The 23,746-nt window shown below is 39.8% G+C and overlaps 1 protein-coding gene across 1 annotated transcript in view; it reads right to left on the bottom strand.

The window, feature by feature from the left end:
• Positions 1 to 23,746, bottom strand: part of LOC306847385 (A disintegrin and metalloproteinase with thrombospondin motifs 7-like) — a 94,491-nt gene that overhangs the window by 36,869 nt on the left and 33,876 nt on the right. Inside the window, exons 8-16 of the mRNA XM_079381311.1 lie at positions 23,193 to 23,336; positions 13,198 to 13,342; positions 10,177 to 10,269; positions 9,936 to 10,081; positions 7,385 to 7,554; positions 7,138 to 7,271; positions 5,082 to 5,202; positions 4,714 to 4,958; positions 3,079 to 3,226 (exon numbers count right to left, since the gene is read on the bottom strand). Of these exons, the coding sequence (XP_079237437.1) occupies positions 3,079 to 3,226; positions 4,714 to 4,958; positions 5,082 to 5,202; positions 7,138 to 7,271; positions 7,385 to 7,554; positions 9,936 to 10,081; positions 10,177 to 10,269; positions 13,198 to 13,342; positions 23,193 to 23,336 (1,346 nt within the window). The remainder of the gene's footprint in view (positions 1 to 3,078; positions 3,227 to 4,713; positions 4,959 to 5,081; positions 5,203 to 7,137; positions 7,272 to 7,384; positions 7,555 to 9,935; positions 10,082 to 10,176; positions 10,270 to 13,197; positions 13,343 to 23,192; positions 23,337 to 23,746) is intronic.

The following is a 23,746-nucleotide window of genomic DNA, read 5'->3' as shown; positions in this document are numbered from 1 at the left end:
TGTTGGATGCCCTTGGTCTTCGGGCCCTCAGACGACACTGCATCACTCATCGGCATGATTCTGACATTGACATTACTAAATGGGCCCAGGAATACTTCCAGAAACCACTGTCGGTAAACACAATCCGCCGTGCCATCTGCAGATGCCAACTAAAGCTCTATCATGCAAAAAGGAAGCCATATGTGAATATGGTCCAGAAGCGCCATCGTGTCCTGTGGGCCAAGGCTCATTTACAATGGACTGTTTCAAAGTGGAAAAGTGTTTTATGGTCAGACGAGTCCAAATTTGACATTCTTGTTGGAAATCACGGAAGCCATGTCCTCCAGGCTAAAGAGGGGGGAGACCTTCCAGCGTGTTATCAGCGTTCAGTTCAAAAGCCAACATCTCTGATGGTATGCGGGTGCATAAGTGCATACGGTATGTGCAGCTTGCATGTTTTGGAAGGCACTATGAATGCTGAAAGGTATATAAAGGTTTTAGAGCGACATATGCTCCCCTCCAGATGATGTCTATTTCAAGGAAGGCCTTGTGTATTTCAGCAGGACAATCCAAAACCACATACTGCAGCTATTACAACAGCATGGCTTCGTAGTAGAAGAGCCTGCCTGCAGTCCAGATCTTTCACCTATAGAGAACATTTGGCGCATCATTAAACGAAAAATACGCCAAAGATGACCACAAACTCTTCAGCAGCTGGAAACCTATATCAGGCAAGAATAGGACCAAATTCCAACACCAAAATTCCAGAAACTCATAACCTCGATGCCCAGACGTCTTCAAACTGTTTTGAAAAGAAGAGGAGATGATATACCATGGTAAACATGCCCTCGTCCCAACTATTTTGAGACCTGTGGCAGGCATCAAATTTGAAATGAGCTCATTTTGTGCAAAAAATTGCATTGTAATTTCTCAGTTTAAACATTTATGTGATTCTTTTAGTTTTCATTTTATTCAAATTTTTAAAAAAAACATCCCAACATTTGTGGAATTCGGGTTGTATACATTTTACTAGTTAGACTTTTTCCAAATTATAATTCCTGACTAAATGTATAATCAAGTGAAACATTTTGAAGTATGTTTAATTTCATTCCATCTAAATGTCTCACGAGGCCAGGATGTTTTTTTAATGTTCTATAAAATATAAAACTATAATAGTAATATGAGTGTTTACACTGTAACACTAAGAAAGTTATAGTCTAAGAATGCATTAGACCAAAATTTACAGTGAAATACTCTATTCACGAATATCTGTTCGAATGTAGATGTTTATAACGTGCTAAACAATAATTTAGTTTCTCAGATCTAAGATGTTTTGTATTGTATAATACATACAGATCATGCTTGTGTTTATGACTACAAAATCATATTTATTTATTTATTTATTTAGGAGTAATGAGTTGCCAATATTAGTGTTTGCTAATGTAATAATATATTTTCTCCTAATATCTATATGCTAACAGATTTTTTTTTTTGTTTAAGTCTCTGTCTTTAGATCAGTGTGCCCAATAATCTGTCTTTGACCTTCCTTGTGTATATTTTGTTTATACAGTGTTGTAAATAAAATACAAATAATCAAAAACCCCATTATTTTACTCTCTTAACATTCTTTACCTGCCTCACAGTCACAGTCATAGTGATGGCCCATTAGTGGAGGGCCCTTTGTCTCTCAGGTGTAAATCACTATTAACTGCTCACATATTATTGTAGCACAGTTTTATGATTACAGTGTAATCAAACTTTAGCCATTAATACGTTTTTAAAATACTGAAAAAAGCACAAATGTCAGGGCATGTCAAAATTTCTCTAGAGCCCCAAACTCCAGAGGGTTAAGCAATGGATATGCCTGTACTCACTGTAAAGTTTCTTTTTATTCTTCATTTAGGAGTAAAAAGAAGTTTGAACTTCTTTCACAGCAGTACACTGTTAGTGAACATCCCTATGCCAACCACACTGCTGAGATACTTTAATTTCTACTTTAAAGCAGCTCACCACTGTCTATGTTTTTACTCAAGAACTGAACCAGAGATTTCCACGTCAAAGAGGGCAGAGCCCTAGAGCACACCTACCTATTACATAATCGCCACGGACCAATTCGTAGGTGTTTGCCAGTTGGAGCAAACTTTTCAGAAAAGCTCTCTTTGACAGGCTGTTTCAAACTTCAAAAAACAAACTCCAAACAAACTTCATTTTGGCCTGATTTTGTTCAAAATGACGTCACATCACTTCATTCCTTGATTTCGCTTTAAATATATCAGGACTTAACTCCAAACAAACTTCATTTTGGCCTGTTTTTTTTTCCGAAATGACATCACAACAATTTGTTCAATTTAGTCTGAAGTATATTGAGGCCTTTAAGATGGCAACATACACAGTATTCATGAAAACAGTGTGTGAACAACAAACATTAGTAATGACTTGTGCACCAAGTCTGTCCACAGTCTAAAGGTGTGGTCACATGAGCAAAGTTATGGCAAAATTTTGCAGGCAAAAAGGTCTATTGTCAATTGTGTAGTGATAAATGAAGCACCGCTCACACAGAAACCACTTTCCAGCCATGCAGGGAATTTGCGTGACCAACTCGAACATGAGTTGCAAACTTTTTTGCCCTTACGCGAAATGACTGGATTTCACACACAAAATTTCACAGAGCAACAGAAAATGTGACTGCAATTCAATATCTTATTAGACTGTCCAGTTAAATATTCCACCATTAATAAAGTCTTGCTTCCAATCACATTTAATTTGAGTTCAAGTAGCATCAGCTGGTCTAAAGTCTGTTTCCTATAAAGTTCATGTCCTGTTTAATACAGTAAAGTCCTCTGTCTGCCAGCATTTTTGTGTGAAAGCAAAGTCTGCCAGAGAGCTAATTTATAGTCTGTTTGTTCAAACTAGCTATAGAACTAGAATTGAACAAACAGATCAACTCAGCTATTTCCTGCACTTTTCACCATTTCTAGTATAATATGAAACTATAACAAAGCAGATACCTAAACTAAATAGGCAAATCAGTCTGGATTGGCTCAATTTGTGTATGTGCATAGGTTGAAAGCAGAAGTGTGCAATAAGACGACTCCTTACCAGTTCCACATGTGGCGCTGCATTCAGTCCAAGCCCCATAAATCCACTGGAAATAAGAGACAGCAGTGCCATTGTTGGAGTCCACAAGAGTGTCTCTGCTTATGGTGTACTCATACCGCACCCCTGGATTGGTCTCTTGAAAAAGCAGCTGGAGAACATTGAGGGCAGATGAAAGAGAATCTTTCACACATCAACATACAAACAACATACAAACCCATAAATCTCAGACTTGGAATCTAGGGATATGGCCATATAAACAGATATCAATATGTCAGGATTCTATGATGTTGTATTGGTTCTTTTAATCAAAAAGTTCAAATTAATGAAGTAGCATTTTGTACAGATAAGCAATCAGATTTGAAAAGTTGTGAAATGTCAGAAAGCTGAGTGCCATATATAAAGTAACAGGAAAGTCTGTGGTTAATTTTCTTGTTTAATTTCATATTATCAACGAACAATAAGTTTGTCATGAAATATTGCACACTTGAAAGTATGCAATATCACATATACTATTATTATTTTTAGAACACATTTTAATTACAATATTGTGATACATTGCACCTTACCTACTTATGACTGTATGAATGTATTCTATCATGAGGCAGTTGCTAGCCCATAATGTAAGGTTTTTACATATTTTGGTGTTGAGACCAGCAACTTTTGTAAAAGCTTTGAAAATGTGAAATCTCATCAGGTGGTAAGCTGCTCTCTTACACAAGGGATTTAAGAATATTTCATTTGTCTACCTCCCGCTGTAGCAGACATCCTTCTTTCTCCACCCGTGCAAAGGCTGGGAGCCAAAGGCCTCGAATTGCTCTGCGGGAGGAGGTCCTTTATCTTGAAGGCCCCTCTGCTACACATACTATTCTAAATCCCTAATAAACAGTATCTCCACTTTAATAGTGCTACAACATGGAAACCTTGTGGCTACTGTGATCATAAAACTCAGTCCGCTAATGATTACAATTGGGAATAAGCCTTTTATGCAATACATTCAATCATTAAATCCACTAAATCTTCAAATGTATTTTGCTTTTTAAACAAGGAATGGAATAAAATCATACATTAATCTTTTGTTACTGAAAAAGATCATAAAGCTACTTCCTGCTGAGTAGAATTTTATGCAAATCCATTGGGCTAAGCCTTTGATTTCACTTTCCCTGACAGATAAAGCTGTTCTGTTTTCTCAGTTTAAATATTTACTCTTGAAGGAGATTTAAAAAAAGAAAAAGAAAAATAGCAAGATGCCATACATTTAAGAGTATATTTCTTTTTAGAAGTCTTTACATAAGCACCTAAATCTCTGTGCTCAGAGAAATTTGCAGATTTTATTATTCATAAAGGATAGGCCTGTTATCCATTATAGTGTTTGAAGCTGTAAATGTTTCCATGAATAATATAAAATAAGTTGTTTGTATATCTTTCCATGCAACAAATGTGAGACGTTAAATTATAATGTATATTTTAGGTCTCTATTTAAACTTTAAACCAAATTTCAGGCACAGATTCACTAAACTGTGACCTAGTTTAGCAGAGCACTTTAGCAGGTGCCTGTGAAAAGAGACAGGCCACAAACATCACATGCTAGACTCTGCTCATAAGCATTACGTGAGACTTCAGCATGGGATTGAGTACCTGGATCCACACGAGCTCCATAGTCGGTCCGGGGGAAGATAGGTTTTCCAGCTGCCCGGTCCTTTCGTAAGTAAATACTGTTCCTGCTGCTTTATACTCGCCATTCCACTGGATCGTCCAGCCACCGTTTAGGAAGTATTTTTCAGGGTCATTACTGCGTAATGCCAAGTAGTTCCCAGCCTCTGCGACTTCCTCGATACGGATGTCCCGTGCTCCTTCCGGAATTAGTCCTATGTCTACATAGCCTGGGAGACAAAAATTACCTCAGCTTATTCAAACAAAGTAGAAAGAAAACAATGATGTAATGTTATATTAATAAAATGAATGCTGCTTTGAGTAAAATATAAACTGAAACTCATTTTACAAACCGAGCCCTTCACTGTCCTCAAAGGTCTTCCTCACTGTTTCGCATGTAGATCCATTTCCATGGCACACTCCGCACTGATCCTCAACAGCATCTGAGTCAATCTCATAATCACAGCCTAAGTACTGGCATGAAGAGATATAGATCATAAATTTAACTCCACAATTAAATTAGACTGATGTGAATTATTGTAATATTTTCCTCAGTTTGAACTCTCATTCTCAAATTTGAAAAAAACAACAACACAGTTTTCATAACAAAATATTTTCTTCATGCAGAAGTCAGTATTCAGTGTGACCTTCCTTAAAACTATATACTTGAACTGTTTTGTTGAGACTGTTCTGAAGTTTTCTGGAGTAATCTTTTGATATATTAAACCACGCTTCTTTCAGCCCTTCCCAGAGATCTTCTTTAGATTTAAGCTATCTTTTATTTTTTTTTCTCCGTCCAGGTGATCTCATTCTGCCTCTATAATATTCAGGTCTGGACTCTGTGGAAGCCGGTCCATGACTGTCAGTGTTTTATCAGCTGTTTTTCTCTCCAAATATGATTTCACTGCATTAGCAGTGTGCTTGGGATTATCATGCTGAAAAGTAAAATCATTCCCAATCAGGCACGTTCCAGAAGGAATGGTATGAAAAATTAAAACCTGTCTGTACTTTTCAACATTCATGATCCCATTAATTTGAACAATATCAAACCACTGGCAGTAATGCAACCCCAAAACAGACCCTCCACCATGTTTTGCAGAAGGTGGCAAGCACTCATTCTTCCATCTCTCTCCAAATCTTCTTCTCACATATTGTTGATGATTGGATCCAAACTGGGATTTTTCACTCCATAATACTTTTTTCCACTGATCTTCATTCCAATCTTTGTGAGCTTTAGCATATCGTAGCCTTTTCACCCTGTTCCCCTTGCAAAAAAAGTGATTTCTTGGCTGCTACCCATCCACAAAGACCATTCTTTTTCTGCCCTTGAGCTCTCCTAATTCTTCAAAATTTCTTGAATACCACATCTTGGTTATCCAGTTTGTTGCTGATTTCCCTTTGAGAGTGGCCTTGCTGATGCAAAATTACAATTTTATGTCTGTCAAATTCTGTGATCTTTGGCATTTTGAATGGAATGATGTTACAAAGAGTTGGTCTTATACATATTAGCAAACAGCCAACTCATACAGCATGTGTAATGCTCAAGCATGTCTTGAAAAAACCTGGTGTAAAACACCTTTCTGATATGAGATAGCAGATGTTAGCAATGACATTATTTAGGGAGATCACACTAAACTCTTGGTACTACAGTTTTTTTCAGAAGCTGTTTTTTTTAATACTGCATACAAACTTCCTGTATTTTCTGATTGTATTCTAATAAAGAGACTGAGAAATAATTATAATTATATATGGTCATTATACTATTGCTATAACAACAAATCACCATTTTAGATCGACTTAACTGTAAACTGTAGATGATTTGCATTTGAACTGAAAGCATAAATCTAGCCTACGCGTTGACAATTTCAGAGCAAAACACAAAACTGTAACATTTCAATCACTGACACACTTCACTCAAACATCTGGTAAGTGTTCATATAAAGTAATTTTAAGTGCTTAGAAAAGTAACAACTCTCCTCTATAAATTTACACAGTTTTACTGTCTACAGCAGTTTCACAGGGCTATTAGTTGGCTCAGTGAAACTGAAAATGTTTGCAGTCTACTAAATATTTAACTCCTTTACTGTATAAAAGAACAAAACCGCATTGAAAACAGTAGCTTCCTCCTCTGAATTTAACAATACTGTGTGTAACTTCAGCCTGGGGTCATACAAAGACTCATTCAAATATTTATCTGAATTAAGTTTGAGAAGAAAAGAGTGGAAGATTGCTTGCTGACATGTTCTCATGATTTCACACCCCACTGTTTTTGTGAGACTCTTGTGGCATTATTTCACAATAGACTGACACTCAAGCTGACAGATCATCAATGGTTTACAATGAAAATGACAAGCAGAAATTTACATGGACGGTCTGAGACTGAGCAAAGAGGTCAAAGCCATTACCAACCTTACAAATGCCATTAATGCATATGTCACGGCTCTGACTGCCTTCATAGCACTGTGTTCCATCTATGACAGTGTCCAGCATCCTCTCGGAAAAGTGCTCATTCACAGGTCTACAGTGCAGCTCACACGGATTAACTGGAATGACACAAACATATCCCACCTGAGAAATCGATTTAAAAGTGCTGCAACATGAAAACTCTGATTCTTTCCCCAGCACATGTCTGCTCATATAGTGCCATAATGCGCACCTCTGTTATTTACATGTATCCATTTATAAAATATTCCCTTATATGGGATTGTGTTAAAGCGGCTGCACTGGATGTGTCTGAAGCTGGTCTGGTCTGCAGGGCAGGGGTCACGGTTACAGGTTCGATGTCTGCGGCGCTCTCCAAGACAGTATTTACCTTCATATTTGGGTCTGAAAAGCAAATGCATTAAAAATGTAATTTAATCAAATCAAAAGTGAAAAGTCGTTTATAATCTGTATACAACATGTTTATGCATACATGTATATATGATCTGATTAAATATTTGAGATATTTGATTTACTTTTACACTACTGTTATGTCCTTGGAGTTTGTGAACCCCGAAAATTAAAGAAATTAATAATGAAGTGAGTAAATGGCAGATTTTTTTTTTTTTTTGGCTACACAGTTGCTAGAGGTTTTGTTAGGTGGTGTCCTAGCAAAGTCAAAAGAGCCCACTGCCATTTGTGACCAAACAGGTATCCAATACGATTTTTTTATAAGATTTTTTTAAAATTATTATTCTGACATGCTGGTGAGAAACAAATGCAATAATTTCCTTATCAACCATAAACATGCTAGTCATTTTCTATACAGTCAAAGATACAAAATAGCTTTCTCATGGTTGTGTGAGTTTCTGGTGGTTTCCTAGCAAACTCAAAAGAGCCCACCATGCATTCACAAGCTGATTGTGTCCAAACAGGTATCCCAATAGTAATGCCCACCCTAATCTATCCTTGTTCAGGTAAACATGTAATTCTGCACGAAACTCACACCATTGGTTGAGCCAGAAATGTATGTGTTTTTGAAGCATGACATGCTAACACACTTGGTGAAGTCCACCTGCAAATGGCTTACTCATAGTTGTACCTGTACATTAAACTGGGATAGTAGAAAGTATTTTAGCATCAAATCACATGCTTAAGGGTGATGTTTGTAAGATTATTTATGCCAAAATGCATTCAATTAACCCAGATTATTGTTCATTGACTACTAGAAGTATGCCATTCATAGGTTTATCTTCCCCAAAATTGTAAACATGAAGCCTCCCAGACACCATCAAAACATTTACCATAGAGTGGTTCAAACAGATCCAGCTATCTCTATCAAGCAATAGCGAGAGTTTCTGTTTCAGTGAGTATCTACTGTAGCAGGCTGAGCCAGAAGGTGTTGGGATCATGGCTGATGCTAACAAAAATTTGAAGACTCACCTTAATATGCAGAAACGGGGGAAACGCAAGAGTACAACTTGGTGCTTTTACAGGATGTAGAAATATGATGAAATGTTTGGGTTTCAATTGAGACACCAAACTTGCAGAATTTTTTCTTGTTAGGTAAACTAAACTCTAAATGTTTTTCCCATAGATGCTAGCTCTTTGCTATAAAGCCCCAGATAAAATTGTAAGAATAATGTAAGGGCATGATGAGTGTATGGGGACTTTGCAAATGTTGTTTGAAAGATGCACAGAAGCATACTTCATTTTTTTTTTTTCCCCAGAAAAAAAAAAGATATTTACTGTAATAAATACACAGAGGAAGTGGTGACAAATAGTAGATCTTTTTCCCATATCCTTAAAAGTTCTTCTGAAATACGATGCAGATGTTGCACATGCTTTCCATCAACTACAACATACTGGAGATGCATTCACAAGTGGGCCACAACCTGGCTCTATAACCATTTCCATCCTTGAAAACTTGCTTGGGGTGCAAATCATCTGCCAGGATAGAGAATCCAGTCCAAACCAAATATAATGAAATGGTTATACTTCATAAACTCTGAACCTTTGGACCAGAGACAGTGACTGTTTTATTGGTCAAGTGAGGCTCTCTGACACCATATGGGATCTGAATTTCTCACCATTTAACAATTTGTTGGAACCGCAGAGACCCTAGAATGCCACAGAATATGATTTAAAATATAAAATTAATTATAATTACATGTATGAAACTCCAAACACATTATGCTGATGTGGTGGTGAGAAATAAATGCAGTCCCTTCCTCGTCAAATGCTAGCCTTTTCCCATACAATCTATGGTTTGTGGTTTTCCAGAGTAAACCAGATTAAGCTGCTGTAGTTTAGGGTTACTTTTACACTACCTTGGAGTTTGGTGAATTTGTGAACCCCATTGGCTTAATTCTATGGACAAAACATTCTTCAAAATATCTGTTCCACAGAAGAAATTAAAAAATAAAAAAGAGCTGCGTGACCATTAGTAAATGATTCAAGTAAATGATGGCAGAATTCATCCATTCATCCATCCATCCATCCATTTATTTATTTTCTTTCTTATATGCAGTTTCAATAGGTTTCTGAATGTGAGCTAGTCAAGAGAGCCCAATGCCATGCATTAACCAGTGATGATGGTGTTTGGACAGGGATCCCAAAAGGATTTTTTTTTTTATTCTGACATGCTGGTGAGAAATAAATGCATTAATTTACTTATCAACCATAAACATGCTAGTCTTTTCCCATTCAATCTATGCTAAAATGTTTTGTAGTTTATCCTAGTAAAATGAGTGAGCACAAATTGTGTGTGTGTTTAGGAAACTCACACAGGGTTGACGCACTCCCTCTGGGCATTCTGAACGCCAACACCGCATGTCCTGGTGCATCTGGACCACTCGCTCCATGAATCCCAGCCACCATTCACACTTTTAGGCTGGAAACCCATCTCCACACACTCCCTGTCAAAGCACCACTGACCAAAAAAACAACAACATCAAGACTTTGTGTTAGTCAGAGGAATTCAAAAGGAGAACTACATGGTGAAAGCCCACAGAAAGCCTGGCTTGCCTTGCCCTCACCACACTTGGTCCCATCCACAGCTCCATCCAGCCTGGAGTGGCAGGTTGAGCCCACTGTGCACCACAGGGTGCTGCAGATATTCTGAAGGGTACAATCATTTAAGAATAATTCAGAATAGTTCAAAGAGCTACATAAAATATTATTAAAAATGTTGTTGAACTGTCTTTATTCCTTATCAGTGGAAGCCCATTTTTGCCACTGAACGAAAAAAATAAAAAAAAAATAAAAAAGGTAATTGGTAACAACTCAGTCTTTTTATTCATAGTTTGGATTTTTTAAGAGAAAAAAACTATATAGAAACTCACAATTCTGAGTAAAAAAGTTTCCAAATTGCAAAATATAAACTGAGAATTCTTTCACGTAATTGTGAGTTCATATCTCACAGTTCTGAATTTTTATATTTTTTTTTAACAAAAGTTATGGTAAGTGGTGTAACTATTAAATAACATATTTTCGGAATCAAGTGTTCATATTTTCAAAATACTAAAAAAACGATGACTTTTTGTTTTGTTTTTACTATGTACCAAAAGAACATTATTTTTGCCTATATACAGTAGGTAGTTTTTAAGCTGTTGATTTTAAGCATTTGGCTTGCAGTCTTCAGTGGAGGGGCTCAAGGAAGCAGCTTCAACTTGAGTTTTGATACCCCAAGGGACTACTAGTGCTTGGAAGATAAGTTTGGATGGATACTTAAATTATGTTGGTGGCGTTGAGGAGGCAGCAGGATGCTGAAACATCTGATGCAGGAGCAAGGTGAGTGCTGCTCAAGCTCCAGCAGTTAATTAAAAGATTAGAATTAAATTTCAATTTAGATTTCAAATTGCGTTTAGGAATTTCATATATATATATATATATATATATATATATATATATATATATATATATATAAAAGAAAAATTTACAATTCGTAAAATGTGACAAATTTCATTGATAAAAATGATAGAATACAACCATATAGTAAGTGTTTTCTTAATATTTGTCTGCAAGTAGTATAATATTTTTTCAAGAATTTTAGCCCTTTTTAAATGCTGTCCAAAAATGGAAAATATTTGTATCACAGAAAATGTAATTTTCAGTAAAAATTGTATTGTTATTTTTAATGTGCTTTTTGAATAGATCTAGACATAACAAATGAGTTTCACATCCCTGACATTTTAAATGTCACATCGAAAAATTATGAAACTACATCTGCTTAATTTGAGGCCTACTCTGGAATCCTGAAATGCATGGAGTTATGTACTGTAAATTTTTTAATGTTCTCCTAAACTTTTGGGAAATGGTAAACCTTGTGTGTTGTGTGCACCAAACACAGACATTCATTGCATTTCTAAACCTCTGCAATTTCCTCTGGTGTCATTTCTTGAACTGTAACAGCCCTGATAAGGAAACTGATGTTTGGCTTAATCTGTGTCCCAACGACAGAGTGCCAACTATTTTGCTGTGTCTGTGACATTTCACCAATAATTGAAAGATGCCCAGTATCTGCCAACAGCTGCTGCAGAAAGCACAGAGCACATCACTGATGTGATTTGACATCATGGACAACAATTCTGCAATCTGATGCCCTTTTCCCTATTTTAATTCTGCAGGATGCCAAATGTAAATGAGCTATGTTGGCTTTCCCCCTCATTGTTCAGTTAGATTAGGTGAAAAAATAGTCATTTCAAGGTAGCGAGCTCTTTATGTTAAACTGTTTACAAAGTAGTTCTTCTAGTTGGAACATAAGCCCTTCTATACTAATGATGTGCTTTTTCCCACTAAAACAGCTGGGAATCAGATGGTCCTGATGTAAGTAGAAAGTGAGACTTCCTCTGTGATGGAAAATTGTGTGTGTGTGGTCTTTGCCTTACCAGACACTTGAACTAATTAGGTTTTTGTTGAACTGTTCACAATTTAATAGTGAGAAATTTAAAGCAGCCCATGGGCCTGGAAGTAGTTGCTTGATGAAATAGTTTTCTAATGAGATAAAATTCAGAACAGATCTCTTTGCTGAAAAGACCAGCATGGTATTGTGTTTTGGGTGCTGGTATTCCCAATCAAATATATTAAGCACACTGAAAAAAAGGGAAAACATACATTTTACCATAGTAAAAGTGTAGCAACCATATTTTGTTTTGTTTTTTTGCCATATTCATTACCATTTTCATGACCCCACTTTTACTACAAGTACCATGGTTAAACTATGGTTAGTTTAGCAAAACCATGGTTAATTTGTGGTTATCATGGTTTAACTATAGTAACCATGGTTTTTTGGTTTAATGTGTAGTAAAATGGTTAATTTTCATAAGGGACGTGTTAAACGTTTGTTAGCTAGCTAGCAAATACTATCTTATAAACAGTGATTTGACAATACATATATTTTTGAATATAACATTTAATTTATTAAATCCTGTCAGGAAACCATGTAAAATCACTACAAAAATAACTTCATTAAATTATTTTGAATGATTAAATAATTAAATGACTTTTTTCAGTGTATAATCTTTATAATGAATTATCTTTTTACTTTGTGTGACTGTTTTTGACTTTGATAAAAAGAGATGTTTTTAAATCAAAATTTAAGGTTTGAACCTAATTTTTTTTTTTTTTAATTGGTTATACTTTTTTCCCAGTGTACTTTTAGGATAAGTTGCCTCTGTGTTCCTTTGAAGCTTGAAATGTTCCAGTTCCCATTCTTTGTAACTGAATGAAAGAAGCGACCATTTTTCTTTCTTTCTTTTGAGTGTGTGTTACAAAAAAAGTAATGCACAGAAACTACATTATGTGCTTCACTGTCAGAAGCACTTATATATTTTTATTAGGTTACATTATAGCCTACAATTTATTTACAGTTCCTAGCAGATGTGTGGTTCAGAATGTCTTGCTCCATCTGTATTTCATAAACAGATGATTTAAGCCCTCTGTCTGCACTTGTGTATACTTCTGACCCATTTTTCTTAGCAGTTTGGCATCAGACAGCTGTCTGCAGGGGGAATCAGAGGTATTTGTGGGTTCGAGGGAAAATCTTACATCTACATCGTCACAGAACAGTGAGCTGGATCCGTACTGGAGCTTGCACTGATGAGCAGCGTTGTACAGGACGCCAGGGGGAGCAGAGTACATCTCCAGATCGTTTCTGACAGGAGGGTCATCCAGACACCAGCCCCAGCCTCGACTGTGAGGAACATGACAAAAACACACCACATGCATAGGTTACAACACTCAAGCAAAGGTTTTTGGTTTTGATGAAATTCATTCTCAGATGAGTGCTTCTATAGTTTGCAATATTACATTATCTTAACTGAACTCTTAGATATTGTTGTATTTCAATGTTCTTTAAGACATCAAGGGCCAGATTTACTGCTTGCGCCAGCACAAACCCTCCTTTGGCATTAAAGAAAAAAACTCTTTCAGGATTTACTAAAGACACATAATGAAAAATTAATGATGAAAGGTCATGGACACACTGTTATTTTTGTGGCTTATTGCATATGCTTTGAAGGAGTTCCCCTTTTAGATGCAAAATATATGGGAGGAGAGTGTTTAATGATATAATGAATCAACGTGACTTTCTAAGGTTTGAGGTAATCATGTACAAGTATTTGTGCCCAAAAAAAGCATTTTACACCGAACATGGCGATGATAGCTACTAATTTTGATGCTCTTGGTAGATTGTTTTGGCCATTATGGAAATGAGCTGGCTGCATCTGTGTTCTTTAATTTGTTCATTTTAGTTTGGTATACACATTTTACAATTTATGCATGAAAATTATTCCTCATGCTCACTGAACAACTATTTTACAAATTAAGCCTGGTGAATCTAGGCATTGCCATCCTGGAATATGTACATGGGTACATCTTCTGACATGCTTAAGAAATAAAAAGCTCTGCACTGCATTAGTTAAAAGAATGGTTGAAAAAAAAAACATGCCAGAATTAATCACTGCGACAATGATCCAATCCTAGATTCTTCAGTATTTGATCATTAAAATCCAAATGGCAACTTTTTTGGGCCAGGCAGGGTACATATGTATGCTAAAGACAAATTTAGGCCACCTCAAAAACACATTATTGTTAGGACTTCCCCAATAATAAAAGAGCCTGCATAATAGAAAAGATACCCTACAGGAACTTCCTGAAGTGCACTCAGCAAACAGTTTTCGTTTGATGAAAATATTTCTTTGTTGTTCTGATTTCATGGTGCCTCTGGTCCACACTTTTAAAAAATAGTGAATGAATAAATAAATAAAAGTAATTTTACTGTGTGGGTGGAAACATTTTTTATTTATTTTTTTTACATTATTTGCAGTTCTAAGTTCTTTGTATCAAATTAGTTTGGTATACACAGCCAAAGTTTGTCCAATGATGTCACTTTCAGGTTTAAAGACTAAACTTGATTCTCTTCAGGTAAAATCACTGCTTGAACTAACTGAACTGCAATAACACTATCTGCTTGTTGAGTCTGACATTATGCATCACTGTTTCCGTGTCCAAGAGCTTTATCAGATCCCAAAAGCAGACTACAAACAGTGATCATCAACACTCACTGTGTGCTGTAATACTTTGAAAACTCAACCTTTATCTCCATATCGAAATGGCCAGACAGTGATATTTTGTTATTGCTTAATTTTATTGCAGGCCTGTTCAATAGCTGGCACTCCTGGAAAAGTAAAACATTTTCCACATCAATATGCATAGGTTGCAAATTTAATAGTGAAAAACTCCACCTAAGAAACAGAGTGCCATTTGACTAAACTGAAAATGTTACACAAGCCCTCAAAACCTGCAGTACAGATTGCTGAAAATTCTCACAAAAAATCTTGCCATTTAGAGAAAGTTAGCTATACTAAATGTCTAATGTCTTTAGTTTTATTTTTGCCACGGGCCATTCTATGAAGTACAAAAAAAACAACTCAACTAGGAAATGTTTCAGCCAAAATATAACCATGCAATTGTGGTGCAATATGGACTTAAAATTCTAAGCAACAATTTCCAAGTCAAAGGAGACAGCATGTCAGCCTTTAATTCAGTTTTTGCATTGTATCTTAAATAATCCAACGGAAAAACACTCAACAGCTATAACTGACACTGAAGGAAATTGGATACACGTGGCTGCAAATATTGCTTTAAAAGCCCACAATTGTTTTGGTCTGCTTGAGTAAGACTAAACTGCTCAGACAACAAGGAGAGGTCCTTTCTGGACACATGCCATATGTCTCCCAAGCCACATGGTCCTTCCCTCAAATTCTCTGTAACACATCCATATTTAAAAAACAACCAGACTGAGTAGAAATGTCTATTGTGAGTTTTACACCTAAAAGTCAAAAACATTTACAGGCCCTGAAGACATTAACTGAAAGGAACTAACAGATGCAGGATTTGAATCGGAATGACAAGGGGAATTTACTTTTTTGAATTTATGAAAGGTAATGCCATTCTGGGTTTATAAAATTCTGAATCTATAAGTGAATGCAAAGTGTATATATAAAATGTAAAAGGCCTACAAATTTTGTAAAAAAAAAAAAAAATAATAAAAAAAAATATATACATATATATATATATATTTTTTAACAATTTTAATTCGTTTTAATTCTAATTTAATAAGTTTAATTTTAGTCTAATTTTAATTAATTTAACAAATATGTGTGTAACAGCACGGCCAGGCTCCCCCATCACTCAACTCCCAAGATCTGCCTCACCTGACTTCTAATCATGCACACCTGCACCTCGTCATCACCCTCATCACGGACACTTCATAAGCACTCACCCCAGTCACCACAGTTGTCCGATCTCGTTGCTACCTACCGGACTCTACTCAGAAGCTCTCCAGTTGATGAGTATAATCTCTGATTACTTACCTTGTGTACTAACCTCCTGTTCTCCGTCCCGTCCTCTTCTCTGTCTTCAGACCCGTCTGTGTGTGATCTACAAGTCTGAGATCTGACTCCTCTCCGGCCACGTTCCACCCGCCTGCAAGGCAAGAAGACACTATTAGCACTGTCATCCGACACCCGCAAGATTCACTACAAAGAAGCTACTCACCTTGTCTCACGATCACCAGCACCCAAGTCCTGTAAATAAAGATACTTTTATTGCACCTACCTTTGAGTCCGTCTGCATCTGTGACAGAAGATCGGACCAAGACCGCTAACAACATGAGCACGCCTGATCCCTTTCAAGAGCTAGTCGACTCAGTGAAGAGGCTCCTCACACAAGCTACCACCTCTTCACCACCCACCGTTCCACCGAATCCACCAGCCATCAGCTCTCCTTCTCCTGTGATGTTTGCCAGTCCCATGGCCAGACCAGCGCCCTACTCTGGTGAACCTGAAGAATGCAATGGTTTAATTTTGCAGTGTAATCTCACTATCGATCTTCATCCACAAATGTTCACCTCAGATAAGGCCAAGATAGCGTTCGTCATCGCCTCACTCACCGGTCCAGCGCTCAAGTGGGCGGAGACTATTATGTCCCAAGCTGGTCCCGCGACTCACTCCTTCTCCCAATTTATGACCCATTTTCGCGAAGTTTTCAGCCATTCACCAGGTGACTCCACGGTTGGCGAACAGCTGTATCGGCTGCGGCAGGGCTCTTTATCCACACATGAATACTCCCTCAAATTCCGTACCCTCGCGGCTGCGAGCGGATGGAACGAGCCCTCGCTTCTGACTGCCTTCCGCCAGGGCTTAAACCCCTCGGTACGCTTACAACTTGCAGCGTACGATGATAATTTCGGCCTGGAGAAATTTATCCAACTGGCAGTACGCTGCTCTAATAGAATGCGAGCCTGCAGCCCTGAGTCCCACCAAACCCATTACCCCAGCAGTACATCCACTCTGCCCTCGTCTGGAAGTAATCCACCTGAGCCTATGATCACGGACTCCTATCACCTCACTCCCGTAGAGCGCCGAAGACGTTTACAAGGAGGTTTGTGCTTATATTGTGGAAACAGCTCTCACCTCATCCTGGATTGCCCTCTTCGTCCCTCACGGCTGACGGTGAGTGGACTCCGACCTACCTTCCCGAAAATGAAACCTCTTACCACTCGGGCTCAACTAATCACCGACTCCTTTTCCCTGTCAGTCACCATCCTCCTCGACTCCGGCTCTTCGGGGAATTTCGTCTCTGGTCTCCTCTGCAAGCAGCTCCAGCTCCAGACCACCACCACCGAGACAGCTTACCAAATCGAAACCATAACAGGTAAAGCCCTTTCCCGTCGTCTTGTGAGACGCTGTGTGGGTCCCTTACTACTACGAGTGGGCATACTACATCAGGAGGAAATTCATTTGCTGGTGTTAGAAGAGTCACGGGTTGATATCATCTTGGGTCTCCCCTGGTTCATTCAACATAACCCGACGTTGTCCTGGAGTACCGGTGAGGTTCTAAAATGGGGTAGTTGCTGTTTCCCAAGATGTTTCCCATCATTGCCGTCGCCAGCCTCTGAGACCCAAGTTTCTCTCCCACTCTACACCACCTCCATAGAGAGCCCTGTTGCCCAGCAGTCTGTCGACATCCCAGCCGAGTACAGCCAGTTTCAGGACGTCTTCTGCCCAAAAAGGGCTTCTCAGCTACCACCGCACCGGCCATGGGACTGTGCAATTGATCTGCTACCGGGTGAGTCAGTACCACGGGGAAGGATTTATCCTTTATCTCTACCAGAGCAGAAGGCCATGGAGGAGTACATCGAGGAGGCGTTACGACAAGGTTACATCACACCATCTACCTCCCCTGCTGCGTCCAGCTTTTTCTTCGTGGCCAAGAAGGATGGTGGCCTCCGTCCGTGCATCGACTACCGTAAGCTCAACGACATCAGTCAAGTATCGGTACCCTCTTCCTCTTGTCCCTACGGCCCTGGAACAACTCCGCGGCGCCACCATCTTTACCAAGCTGGACCTCCGCAGCGCATACAATCTCATTCGGATCCGAGAGGGAGACGAATGGAAGACCGCTTTTGTCACGCCCACTGGCCACTATGAATATAGGGTTATGCCCTATGGACTCGTCAACGCTCCCTCTGTCTTCCAGGGATTCATGAATGAGGTGCTCCGGGAGTACCTCCATCGTTTCGTCATCGTCTACATCGACGACATTTTGATTTACTCCCGGAGCCTGGCCGAACACTGCCAACACGTTGCGGAGGTCCTTCAACAGCTGCGGAGGTTCCGTCTCTACCTCAAGGCCGAAAAATGTACCTTTCACCAACCCAGCGTCCACTTCCTGGGCTATATTATAGATAAGGGTGGTGTCCGCATGGACAGAAAGAAGGTGGAGGCCATCACCTCTTGGCCACAACCGAGTACCATCAAGGAGCTGCAGCGCTTTCTAGGGTTTTCAAATTTCTACCGTCGTTTCATTGCTCAATACAGCACCATCACTAGCCCTCTCACAGACCTACTTAGAGGTGGAACCAAAACTCTTGCATGGAACACCAACGCCACAACAGCTTTCCTGAACCTGAAGAAAGCCTTCACAACCGCACCACTCCTTGTTCACCCTGACCCGAATCTGCCATTCGTCGTGGAGGTAGATGCCTCCATCACAGGTGTTGGTGCGGTTTTGTCCCAGCAGCAGGGGACGCCTCCCAAGCTCCATCCATGTGCCTTCTTTTCCCGAAAACTCAGCCCGACGGAGAGGAACTATGATATCGGGAATCGAGAGTTGTTAGCTATCAAGCTCGCCCTGGAGGAATGGAGGCACTGGTTGGAGGGGGCCCTTCATCCCTTCCTGGTTCTGACGGACCACAAAAATCTTCAGTACTTGCGTGAGGCCAAACGGCTGAACCCCCGCCAGGCCAGATGGGCTCTATTCTTTACCCGGTTTAACTTCAAGATTTCCTATCGCCCAGGGCCCCGTAATTTGAAAGCAGACGCCCTCTCTCGAGTCCATGCCCCTGAGGAAGGTCCGGAGGAACCAGAGGGTATTCTGCCTACGGAGATGTTAATTAGTCCCATCCAATGGTCCTCTCCACCAGTCGCCTCAGAGAACCCTCCTCCCAATCCGCCGGGCTGCCCTCCAGATCGCCAGTATGTACCTAGAACTCAACGAACCCCGCTCATCTTCTCTTCTCATATCTCCCTCGGTACTGGCCACCCCGGGGCCAACGCCACCCTCTCGCTGCTACAAGATCGCTTGTGGTGGCCCAATATGGCCAGGGACGTACGAAGGTTCGTTCAGGGCTGTCCGGACTGTGCCATCTCCAAAACCTCCCGTCATCTCCCCACTGGCAAACTCGTTCCACTTCCCACACCTAACCGCCCATGGTCACACCTAGGAGTGGATTTCATCACCGACCTGCCCGTCTCTGACACATTCACCTGCATCCTTGTCATCATAGATCGCTTTTCCAAGTTCTGCCGCGTAATCCCGCTCACAGGCCTGCCCTACTACTCTTCAATCATGTATTCCGCCACTATGGCATACCCGAAGATATTGTGTCCGATAGGGGACCCCAGTTCATATCACGTGTGTGGAAAGCCTTCTTCACTCTCCTAGGTGTGACCGTCAGCTTGACATCCGGCTACCATCCTCAGTCTAACGGACAGACTGAACGAAAAATTCAAGAAATCAGCCGTTTCCTAAGAACCTTCTGCCATAGCCACCAGAACTCTTGGAACCAGTTCTTGGGCTGGGCCGAGTACGCACAGAACTCCCTACGCCAAAGCTCTACAGGTCTTACACCCTTCCAGTGTGTACTCGGCTACCAGCCCCCATTGTTCCCGTGGACGGGTATTCCCTCGGATGTTCCTGCAGTAGACCACTGGTTCCGAGAGAGCGAGAGGGTCTGGGACGCGGCACACCACCAGCTGCAGCAGGCAGTGCGCAGGCAGAAGATCCAAGCAGATGCCCGCCGCTCTGCTACACCCTCCTACCGCCCCGGACAAAAGGTATGGCTGTCCACTCGGGACATCCGCCTGTGCCTGCCTTGCCGGAAATTGAGTCCCAGATTCGTTGGCCTCTTTACCATCCTTGAGCAGATCAACCCAGTAACCTACAAACTTCAACTAACTCCTCAGTATAGAATTCATCCTGTTTTTCACGTGTCACTGCTAAAACCCTTCTCTCCTTCTGTCTCCCCAGAGCCTGGTCCGGTCGAGGAACCCCCTCTCCCTCTCATCATAGACGAAGGCGCCATCTACAGGGTTCGAGAGATCCTACATTCCCGGCGCCGTGGTGGCAGGTTGGAGTACCTGGTCGATTGGGAGGGCTATGGCCCCGAGGAGCGCTCTTGGGTACCCAGAGAGGATGTTCTCGACCCAACTCTTCTTTCGGATTTCCATGCCGCTCACCCGGAGCTTCCAGCCCCACGTGGTCGGGGTAGGCCACCACGACGCCGGGGTCGGCCCTCAGGAGCAGGCCGTGGAGAGGGGGGTACTGTAACAGCACGGCCAGGCTCCCCCATCACTCAACTCCCAAGATCTGCCTCACCTGACTTCTAATCATGCACACCTGCACCTCGTCATCACCCTCATCACGGACACTTCATAAGCACTCACCCCAGTCACCACAGTTGTCCGATCTCGTTGCTACCTACCGGACTCTACTCAGAAGCTCTCCAGTTGATGAGTATAATCTCTGATTACTTACCTTGTGTACTAACCTCCTGTTCTCCGTCCCGTCCTCTTCTCTGTCTTCAGACCCGTCTGTGTGTGATCTACAAGTCTGAGATCTGACTCCTCTCCGGCCACATTCCACCCGCCTGCAAGGCAAGAAGACACTATTAGCACTGTCATCCGACACCCGCAAGATTCACTACAAAGAAGCTACTCACCTTGTCTCACGATCACCAGCACCCAAGTCCTGTAAATAAAGACACTTTTATTGCACCTACCTTTGAGTCCGTCTGCATCTGTGACAATGTGACCCTGGACCACAAAACCAGTCATAAGGGTAAATTTTTCCAAATTGAGATGTATACATCATCTGAAAGCTTAATAAATAAGCTTTCCATTGATGTATGGTTTGTTAGGATAGGACAGTATTTGGGTGCAATTACTGAGGGTGCAAACAAATCTAAATATTGAGAAAAACGCCTTTAAAGTTGTCCAAATTAAGTTCTTAGCAATGCATATTACTAATCAAATTAAGTTGATATATTTACAGTAGCAAATTTACAAAATATCTTCATGGTACATGATCTGTACTTAATGATTTTTGGCATAAAAGAAATTCAATCATTTTGACCCATGCAATGTATTTTTGGCTATTGCTACAAATATACCCCAGCGACTTAAGATTAAGGTTTTGTGGTCCAGGGTCAAATATTTATTTTCTAGTTGAAAATTACAGTTATATTCATTCATTTGAATTCTAATTCTTTGAATTCAGGTCACATTTACACATCCTGTTTGCTGCCATAAACTAAATAGGGTTTTTTAAGGCATTTACAACTCAATTTGGCACATTGCACAATCTTGCAGACAAAGAGAAGTGCAATTTTAACCATTTTCTGCATACATTTTTTAAACAGACGATCTACCATATAAACATTAATGCAGAACATCTGGATATTTTAATACATTAATTAAAGGTAAGGTTTGTCATGCATGACTATTTGCAGTTGATACTACTGTATCTGCAAACTGTGTCTTATACAAATATTATTATTGATTTGTTTTCTTCAGTGTATTGCAACTGTCAAAATGCAATAAACTGGCATATTTAGCTGGTAACATATACAAAGAAATGGCTCTCATCTGCCTAAAAGTTTAAAACACAGATAGAATAATGGTGTAAGAGCAGGCCTAAACATTCGAAACCTCAAAGGGATTCAAATAAACTAATTACTCAGTTCCTGGTGGATCTGCTTGGCCTAGATATCGTAACACAGCTCCATCCTGTGTTTGGGCACTGCCAGTTGTGTTAAACATTTCCCCTCATTTCAGTCAAAGCTGCAGCAGGCAAGCCTTGTCTAATGTGCTCCATATGGTAGGCAGCAAAACTAGTGTAACTATGACAGAACAATCAACACAGCTTTGTTCCTTCTTGGGAAATCTCAGCCATTCACATTGCCTTTGGCAACACACACATGCAAAGGTCAAGAAGGACAGAGCCAGCTTGTTGAGAGGGTAAAATACGGATAAAGCGCCCAGTGGTAATTGCTGCCAAGAAGCTTTCCAATGAACTCCATTAACTTCCCATAAGCATAAAAATCACAGAGTACAAAGATTACACCAATTTGTGCCATCAGAGAAAATTGGCCATCAGTCCATTTTATGCAAAAGTTATTCATTCCACAACTTAGCTAAAATGACTAAGTATTAAAAAAGGCTTTCATAATAACAAAAATATTATAAAAAACAAAGCTGATAAATGAGAGTTGTGGCCTAGCAGTTAGTACATGTGCCCTGACATATTGAGCCATGGTGTTCATTCAGTCAACTCAACTCAATGAATCTGACATTGGCCAAATCTAATCACCCTTGACCAATTATATAAGGATATATTATATATATGTGACCCTGGACCACAAAACCAGTCTTAAGTCGCTAGGGTATATTTGTAGCAATAGAAAAAATACATTGTATGGGTCAAAATGATTGATTTTTCTTTTATGTCAAAAATAATTAAGTAAAGATCATGTTCCATGAAGATATTTTGTAAATTTCCTACCGTAAATATATCAAAAAAATTTTTGATTAGTGCATTGCTTAGAACTTCATTTGGACAACTTTAAAGGCAATTTTCTCAATATTTAGACTAGGGGGCAATCTGATTAGTGCCGCATTTAATCAGGCGACCAATAGAGCTCAACTTGGCTCTGTGAAGCAGCATTTTCTATATACTTACATCAAAAGCAAGTATCGCTCAAGTGAAAATTACACAAACTTGGCGGGCACATGTTCTAAAAGTTAGAAAACCCCTGGTTTAGCTGGTTGCAACTAAACTCTGCAGGACGTTGGGCCTCCAGGAGCAGGACTGGACACCGCTGCTCTACACCTTTTTCTGTCATCTCTGTACTTTGAATAAAAAAGGGCAAAAAGAAAAACAATAGTGACAAGTGAAAAAAAGCATTGTTTTTTACTCACTCGAGGAACCGGGTAATGTATTCACGGCTGCAGCGTGACCAGTTGGGTGGAGAGGTTCCATACAGGAGCTGTGGAGACATGACGAAAGGTCTTTTCCCAATGGGTTCACAGTCATTGCCGTTCCCATCATGCTGAATCCCAAAGCTGTGGCATAAAAGCAAATCGTACAGAGAGAGAGGGTGAGAAGACACCGTTGGACTGGCTTTCAGCCATATTTCACATTGGCTCAAAAGCTGGTAATTCAATCTGTGGCTAAAAAATAAATAAATTAGGGCAGGAGTAGTGGTAAAATGTTTTTTTTTTTACATTTAGCTTAATATAATAGCTTAATATCACATTTTCTTCACCATGTCCTGGTCCCTGCGTGTCTCCAGTGTTGTCAGTGTAGTTTAAATGTATTCATTGTTGTAACTGTATGGAAACTGTAGTAACTGTAACTGGAAAAAGTAGTCATGCCTGCAAACCAGAAAGTGGCCATTGTATACATGGGTTTGTTACTCATAAGTCATTTGTAATGGACATGGTTGCTTGGTTACTAAAGTACAGTTAAATGC

The sequence above is a fragment of the Barbus barbus genome (assembly GCF_936440315.1).
Source record: "Barbus barbus genome assembly, chromosome: 1".
Classification (NCBI taxonomy): Eukaryota; Metazoa; Chordata; class Actinopteri; order Cypriniformes; family Cyprinidae; genus Barbus; species Barbus barbus.
Note: the sequence above shows the minus strand (reverse complement) of the source record. Positions and strands in the feature narration are given on the sequence as shown.